General features: G+C 43.0%; 1 protein-coding gene across 5 annotated transcripts in view; it reads left to right on the forward strand.

Moving 5' to 3' along the window:
* The window catches only part of LOC122895679 (transport and Golgi organization protein 1 homolog), a 45,961-nt gene extending 38,191 nt beyond the window's left edge, over positions 1 to 7,770 (forward strand). For all 5 annotated transcript variants that reach the window (XM_044233257.1, XM_044233259.1, XM_044233260.1 and 2 more), the window contains 5 exons: positions 5,971 to 6,031; positions 6,139 to 6,174; positions 6,254 to 6,321; positions 6,445 to 6,539; positions 7,590 to 7,770. In XM_044233257.1, the coding sequence (XP_044089192.1) occupies positions 5,971 to 6,031; positions 6,139 to 6,174; positions 6,254 to 6,321; positions 6,445 to 6,539; positions 7,590 to 7,594 (265 nt within the window). In that variant the 3' untranslated portion in view covers positions 7,595 to 7,770. The remainder of the gene's footprint in view (positions 1 to 5,970; positions 6,032 to 6,138; positions 6,175 to 6,253; positions 6,322 to 6,444; positions 6,540 to 7,589) is intronic.
* Positions 7,771 to 8,468: the final 698 nt, after the last annotated feature.

Raw genomic sequence — 8,468 nt, forward strand, 5'->3', positions numbered from 1 at the left:
TTTTCTGGTTCCTTATAAATTTTAGGATTATTTGTTCCATTTCTTTGAAAGAAAAAATGGATGGGATTTTGATAGGGATTGCATTAAATGTGTGGATTTCTTTAGGTAGCAAAGACATTTTCAAAATATTTGTTTTTCCAATCCAGGGGAATGGAACATTTTTCCATTTCTTTGTGTCTTCCTCAATTTCTTTCATGAGAACTTTGTAGTTTTCTCAGTATAGTTTCTTTGCCACTTTGATGATTTTATATCCTGACACTTTACTGAATTCCTGTACAAGTTCTAGCAGATTTGGAGTGGTCTTTTGGGGTTTCCCCATAGAGTATCATATCATCTGCAAAGAGTGAGAGCTTGACTTCTTTTTTGCTGATTTGGATGTTTTTGATATTTTTTTGTTGTCTGATTGCTGAGGCGTGGACTTCTAGTACTATGTTGAATAGTAGTGGTGATAATGGACATCCCTGCCATGTTCCAGACCTTAGCTGAAATGCTCTCAGTTTTTCTCCATTGAGAATGATATTTTCAGTGGGGTTTTCATAGATGGCTTTGATAATATTGAGATATGTGCCCTCTATCCCTACTCTTTGAAGTGTTTTGATCAGAAGGGATGCTGTACTTTGTCAAATGCTTTGTCAGCAACTACTGAGAGTATCATATGGTTCTTGTTCTTTCTTTTCTTAATATATTGTATCACATTAATTGATTTGCGAATGTTGAACCAACCTTGCATCCCTGGAATAAATCCCACTTGGTGGTGGAAAATAATCATTTTAATGTACTGTTGGATCCTATTGGCTAGTATTTTGGTGAGAATTCTTGCGTCTGTGTTCATCAAGGATATTTATCTGTAATGCACTTTTTGGATGGGTTCCTTGTCTGGTTTTGGGATCAAGGTGATGCAGGCCTCATAAAACGAGTTTGGAAGTTTTCCTACCATTTCAGTTTTTTTGGAACAGTTTCGGGAGCATAGGAATTAATTCTTCTTTAAATGTTTGGTAGAATTCCCCTGAGATGCAACCTGGCCCTGGGCTTTTGATTGGAGATTTTTGATGACTCTTTCAATCTCCCTATGGTTATGGGTCTGTTCAGGTTTTCTATTTCTTCCTGGCTCAGTTGTGGTAGTTTATATTTTCTCTAATAGTACACCCATTTCTTCCAGATGGTCAAATTTGTTGGTGCAGAGCTGCTCATAATATGTTCTTATAATTGTTTGTATTTCTTTGGTGTTGGTTGTGATCTCTCCTCTTTCATTTGTGATTTTATTAATTTGGGTCCTTTCTCTTTTCCTTTTGATAGGTCTGGCCAGGGTTTTATCAGTCTTATTAATTCTTTCAGAGAACCAGCTCCTAGTTTCATTGATTTGTTCTATTATTTTTTTGGTTTCTATTTCATTGATTTCTGCTCTGATCTTTATTTCTCTTCTCCTGTTGAGTTTAGGTTTTCTTTGGTGTTCTTTCTCCAGCTCCTTTAGGTGTAGGGTTAGGTTGTGTATTTGAGACCTTTCTTGTGTCTTGAGAAAGGCTTGTACCGCTATATATTTTCCTCTCAGCACTGCCTTTGCTGTGTCCCACAGATTTTGAACCATTGTGTTTTCATTATCATTTGTTTCCATGAATTTTTTTTCCAGTTCTTCTTTATTTTCCTGGTTGACCCATCCATTCTTTAATAGGATGCTCTTTAGCCTCCTTTCTCTGTCATTTGAGTTCCTTCCAACTTTCCTCTTGTGATTGAGTTCTAGCTTCAGAGCATTGTGGTCTGAAAATATGCAGGGAATGATCCCAATCTTTTGATACCGGTTAAGACCTGATTTGTGACCCAGGATGTGATCTATTTTGGAGAATGTTCCATGTGCATTAGAGAAGAATATGTATTGTTGCTTTGGGATGGAATGTTCTGAATATATCTGTGATGTCCATCTGGTCCAGTGTGTCATTTCAGGCCTTTATTTCCTTATTGATCTTTTGCCTGCATGATCTGTTCATTTCAGTGAGGAAAGTGTTAAAGTCCCCTACTCTTCTTGTATTATTGTCGATGTGTTTCTTTGATTTTGTTATTAATTGGTTTATATAGTTGGCTGCTCCCATGTTAGAGGCATAGATATTTAAAATTGTTAGATCTTTTTGTTGGAAAGACCCTTTGAGTATGATATATTGTCCTTCCTCATCTCTTTTATTATAGTCTTTGGCATAAAATCTAATTGATCTGATATAAGGATTGCCACCCCTAGCTTTCTTCTGATGTTCATTAGCATGGTAAATTGTTTTCCACACCCTCACTTTAAATCTGGAGGTGTCTTTGGGTCTAAAATGAGTTTCTTGTAGGCAACAAATGGTTGGGTTTTGTTTTTTTATCCATTCTGATACCCTGTGTCTTTTGATTGGGGCATTTAACCCATTTACATTCAGGGGAACTATTGAGAGATATGAATTTAGTGCCCTTGTATTGTCTGTAAGATGACTGTTACTGTATATTGTCTCTGTTCCTTTCTGATCTACAACTTTTAGGCTCTCTCTTTGCTTAGAGGACCACTTTCAATATTTCTTGTAGAGCTGGTTTGATGTTGGCAAATTCTTTCAGTTTTTGTTTGTCTTGGAAGCTTTTTATCTCTCCTTCTATTTTCAATGATAGCCTAGCAGGATATAGTATTCTTGGCTGCGTATTTTTCTCGTTTATTGCTCTGAATATATCTTGCCAGTCCTTTCTGGCCTGCTAGGTCTCTGTGGATAAGTCTGCTGCCAATCTAATATTTTTACCATTGTATGTTACAGACTTCTTGTCCCGGGGTGTTGTCAGAATTTTCTCTTTGTTGCTAAGACTTGTAAATTTTACTATTAGATGATGGGGTGTGGACCTATTCTTATTGATTTTGAGGGGGGTTTTCTACGCCTCCTGGATTTTGATGCTTGCTCCCTTTGCCATATTAGGGAAATTCTCTCCAATAATTCTCTCCAATATAACTCTGCTCCGCTCTCTCTTTCTTCTCCTTCTGGAATCCCAATTATTCTAATGTTGTTTTGTCTTATGGTATCACTTATCTCTCGAATTCTCCCCAGGTGGTCCTGTAGTTGTTTGTCTCTCTTTTGCTTAGCTTATTTATTCTCTGTCATTTGCTCTTCTATATCACTAATTCTTTCTTCTGCCTCATTTATCTTAGCAGTAAGAGCCTCCATTTTTGATTGCACCTCTTTAATAGCTTTTTTGATTTCAACTTGGTTAAATTGCATTTTTTTTTAAAGATTTTATTTTATTTATTTGAGAGAGAGAATGAGCGAGGAGAAGGTCAGAGAGCGAAGCAGACTCCCCATGGAGCTGGGAGCCTGATGTGGGACTCGATCCCGGGACTCCAGGATCACGCCCTGAGCCGGAGGCAGTCGTTTAACCAACTGCGCCACCCAGGCGTCCCATGCATTTTTTTTTTTTTATTTCTCCAGAAAGGGCTGTTATTTCTCCAGATAGGGTTTCTTTGATATCTTCCATGCCTTTTTCGAGTATGGCTAGAGCCTTGAGAATCGTCATTCTGAACCCTAGATCTGACATATTACCAGTGTGCATATTGTTTAGGTCCCTAGCCTTCGGTACTGCCTCTTGTTCTTTTTTTTGTGGTGAGTTTTTCCACCTTGTCATTTTGTCCAGATAAGAATATATGAAGGAGCAAATAAAATACTAAAAGGGTGGCAAAGACCCCAGGAAAGTGTGCTTGAGTCAAATCAGAAGAGACCCCAAATCATGGTGGGGGAGAAAGGGGGTAAAAAGAAGTCCAGGGAAAAAAATTTAAAAAAGAAAACAAATAAGGAAATAATATAAAAAAGAAAAATATATATACATACTAGACTGGTAACTAGAACAGAGCTACTCACTTAATTTTGGATGTATTTTGGTCTCTTAGAAGAAATTACCTCCCAAAATTTTAAAGAATGGAAAACATATATAAGAGTAAACACAATGAAGGGATGGAATATGACTATTAAGATGAAAAAAAATTTTTTTTAATTTCTAAAAAAGGAGTTGATAGGTAAGTTGGTTGGGAGAATAAAGAAAAAAAGTGGAGAAGATTTGCTCAGGCTGGAGAGTAGAACAAGCCCAGTGGTAGATTTAGGATGTAGTTTGATCTATTAGAAGAAATTTTTCAGAAGAAGAAACCCTATATGTATACAAAAACTGAAGTTAGATACAATGAAGGATAACATAGGACAATAATAATGAAGGTTCGAAAAAGATTTTTTTTAATGAAAAGTATTGTTAAGTTAAACTAGTTATAAAATGTTAAAAGAAGAAAGGGTAAAAGTTAAAAAAATTAGCAGAAGATAAAAAATAAAATTAAAAAAATTAACTTTGCAAGACTAAAGTGTCATGAGGAGAAAGACATGAATTCCGTGGTTTGCTTTCTCCTCCTCTGCTTTCCGCTGTTCTTCTTGGTAAGTGAACTTGGTCTTGGCTGGATTTCTTGTTGATCTTCTCAGGGAGGGGCCCGGTGTAGTGATTCTCAGGTGTCTTTGCCCCAGGCGGAATTGCACCGCCCTTTCCAGGGGCCAGACTAAGTAATCCACTCAGGTTTGCTTTCAGGAGCTTTTGTTCCCTGAACACTTTCCATAGAGTTCCAGAGGTCGATAATGAAAGTGGCGGCCTCCCAATCTCTGGCCTGGAGGAGCCGAGCGCTCAGGGCCCCACTCCTCAGTGCGCCCTCAGAGAAAAGCGCTCAACCATTCCCATCCCCTGGCCTCTGGCTGTGCTCAGACCTCACCCAGGCTGTGACCAAGCGTCTCTGTCTCTGGCACACAGCTCCACCTGGAGTCTCCGAAACCCTTAGATCCCTGAGCTCTTCCAGGGGGATCTCCCCGGAACTTGTGGGGACCCCACTCACAGAGCAGTGGCCTGTGCCATGGATTACGGTTCAAGGTAACCCTGAGTTGAGAGGTCACTCCTTGGCTCTGTCTCTGTTGCCGGCTTCCCTGCTCTAATACCTGCAAGTTCTGTGACACTCAGACACCCCCATCCTTCTGTGACCCTGCAGGACCTGGGGCCACGCCATCCCCACATGGGCTTCACCTCAGTTTAGCCTCTGGAGCGACGTCCCTCAGTGGACATCACTTTTAAAAGTCCTGATTTTGTGTTCCGTTGCTTGCCAGGAGCCAGACCCTCCCCCCGGGGTCTATCTTCCCGTCACTTTGGATTCACGTCTCCATGGGTCCTACCTTTCAGAAAGTAGTCTATTTTCTGTTTCTAGAATTGTTGCTCTTCTTCTCTTCCATCTCCTCTTGGATTTGTAGGTGTTCGGAATGGTTTGATAAGCTATCTAGCTCATCTCCTGCTACCTGACGGTCATCTCAGCCTGCTGCTTCTCCTCCATCTTGACTCCTCCCTCCCTCCCTTTGGATTGTTAATCTTTGTACATTTTGAGGACTCAATTAAGTAATATACACCAAAATCAGAGGATGTATCCAGAGCGAATTAACAGACACGGAAAGATAAGGCACAGAACAATTACGTTACTAAACATGTCCGCATCCCCCTGTTGGCCTGACTCTGTGGAAACTGGCTCCATACCAGTGTCCTTCAGGTGGTGTCTTGAGGGAAACAGTTTGTCCTAGGATGAGTCCCTACCCATAAACCCGGTAGTGGCATCTGATGGCGCTGGTCTTTGCAAACCTGGGAACCATAGCAAAGACAGAAGTTAAAGGAGAAGAGAGCTTCATGACAAAAGACATTTGTCATGTGATAACTGAGGGATAGATTGAAAACACATAAGGAAAATATGCCAATTCTGAAACTGCAGGTGAAGAAAAATGATGAAGGAAAGGCTGTAAGAATAGCTTGGATCCTACAGTCCAATTATAGTCAGGTGAAAGTGTTTCCTGTGTCGGGATCAATTGTATGAGGGGACAGATAAGAGGAGGATGGCCACATTGGCAGATGATTGAAAATCACACCCAGTGTTGGGTTTTGTCTGATGAAAACAATTGTCCCTCACAGACAAGAAGTGGAAGAAATGCGCAATCAGTTGCAGGAGTCTGACCTCGCCTTCAACCACAAGGTAACCTGAGTTGTGTCCAACACACTGACCCTTTGGCGCCCCCTGCAGGTGATGGTAGTGGCCCTTAGAGCCCTGAACATGGGTTTCTGGTGTGTTGGCTTTTTCAGATCGCAGTTCAGGAAAGGAATGCTATGGCTAACTGGGTAAGTGTTTTCCTTTTCCTCATCTTTGTTTGGGGCACAGTCGGGCACAACTGAAGGTGGGTGTGTTTTTCTGCCGCAGATGAAGGCTCGGTATTGGGAAACAAGGATGATGCAGCAGAGCAAGGAGAACGCCTACCTGAAATACAGGTGTGAGAGTTTGACGTGCGTTTTTACGGGTGTTTGGAGAGGTGACAGCTATGCTGTTTACTGCCTAGGAGAGGACGTGGTGTTGTAATTCTTAGAGATGTCCATTCTTTTTCTGTGTTCAAGACTGCGCATGATGAAAGGGCAGATGCTGCCTGTGGGATCCATGAGGCGGGAACCGATGCGGGGAAGGCCTGAGTTGCAGAAGCCTGTGTGGCGAGGTAGGGAGCACAGTGGGAAATGCAGCAGCCTGATTTCTGCTGTGAAACCACATGGTGTCCTTCCTGTTCCTGTGGGTGATCGCTGTGTGTCCTGGAGAGAATCACAAGCCTGCAGGTTGTCTGAAGGGGTGACAGGAGGGTGCTTTCCTTATATGCCCCCAGGCAGCAGGACACTTGCCCCCGTGACAGGTGGAGCTCACGCCGCACCACAACTTCCCCCCTGCTACCCCCTTCGGAAGAGCTGAGCCTGAGAAGGTGGGAGGCGAGCGCCCTTCCCACCTTGACTCAGTGGTCAAGTCTTGGGAAAAAAAAAAAGGCCTTCTCAGGGCCTCAGCTTTTATTTTAATCTGTCATAGAGAGAACATATTGGACTCTGAGGTCACTAGAGCAATAGGAGTTTAAATACATAAAGAACCTGCAGGGGCTCCTGGGCGACTCAGTCGGTTAAGCAGCAGAATCTTGATTCCTGCTCAGGTCATGATCTCGAGCTTTTGAGATTGAGCCCCAAGTCGGGCTCGGTGCTGAGTGTGGAGCCTATCTGGGATTGTCTCTCTCCCTCACCTTCTCCCCCATCCCTCTTCGCTCACAAGTTTGTGTTTTCTCTGTCTCTTCTCAAAAAGAAAAAAATAATAATAATTGGCAAAGAATCTGGGCTCTGACCATTCACCATTCTCACTGTTTAAATGAAAATAGCTCCATGCCAATGAGCATCAAAAAATGTTTATTTAAGTCCACAAAATACACTAAGAGTATGATACCTCAGCCCTGGTAGTGGCAATTCTCATTTCAAAGACAAGGCAAAGAGTCCCCTTTTTTCTATTAAATGTCAGGTCCTAGCCACAATGAAGTAAAATGTAGTTAAGAGAACAGGTACAATCAGATATTTCTATGTGAGATGTGAAGACAATTATTGTCTCTTACATACAGACTCATAGATGTGGCCACACACCCAAGTGTTCATCCAAGGCCTCAGATACACTATGGGAGGCAGAGAGCAGTTAGGAAAACATAAGGTCCCATTGTACTAACCCAAATCCTCTTGCCTTACAGGGTAATCTTATAATCTGAAGACTTCCTTGGTCTCCAACAACCAGGCTCCAATGAGTTTATATCTAGTCAAGATATGAATGTGTCTACCTGGTGGTCTGAATGCTTTCCCTGCCCATCCTGTCCCCTGTGCTTTGTCTCTCCTGGTATCTCCTCAATAAACTGTTCATGGTTCTGTCTCTGTGTCAGCATCTCCCTTCAGGGGGACCTACAGTCCCTCTCCTTTGAGGGCACAGGATGAAGCCTTCAGACACAGATAACACTCTGGCAGCGGTGGGGGGATGGAGGATAGAGCAAGATTACCCTTTGTGGTACCTCTACTGCAAGGGACCCCAGGAACCCTTCTGGGGGGGGGGCCCAGATTGAATTTAGATCTGCTGGTGTTTGTATTAACTCTGGTGACAGATCCTCTTGAGCACATGGCACCTGCTAGTTTAAGGGGGTAGCGATCTGCAGGACAGGTGGCTGTCCCCAGGCAGTGGTCTACTGTGACAGTGAGCAGAGAAAGCAGTGTCTTGTGAGGCCCTGAGAGCCTGGTGAGGAGGCCCTGCATTAATCCAGGTTTTGTGCAGGGTTTTCACCTCACCAGCTGCCCCCCAACCACAGGGGGGCCTTGAGGGGAGCTGATGGTGGCCGTGTTCTTGGGGAGACCCATGATGCCCCACAGTCCTCCCACAGTTTCCCTGTTGAGGGGTGGGCAGGGCAGAGGTCCCTGACAGGAGACCCATCCTTCCTCAGCAGCAGGAGGATTTGGGTGTGTATGCTTCTGTCCCCTTGTAGGCCCTTTTTGCCAATCCCTTCTGCAGCAGAGCCACTGGATCCTGCAAAGCCCTTCTTCCCAGGTCATGGGATTCAGCTCCATTCTCACTGGCCCAGGAGAGG

The sequence above is a fragment of the Neovison vison genome, chromosome 14 (assembly GCF_020171115.1).
Source record: "Neovison vison isolate M4711 chromosome 14, ASM_NN_V1, whole genome shotgun sequence".
NCBI classification, from domain to species: Eukaryota; Metazoa; Chordata; class Mammalia; order Carnivora; family Mustelidae; genus Neogale; species Neogale vison.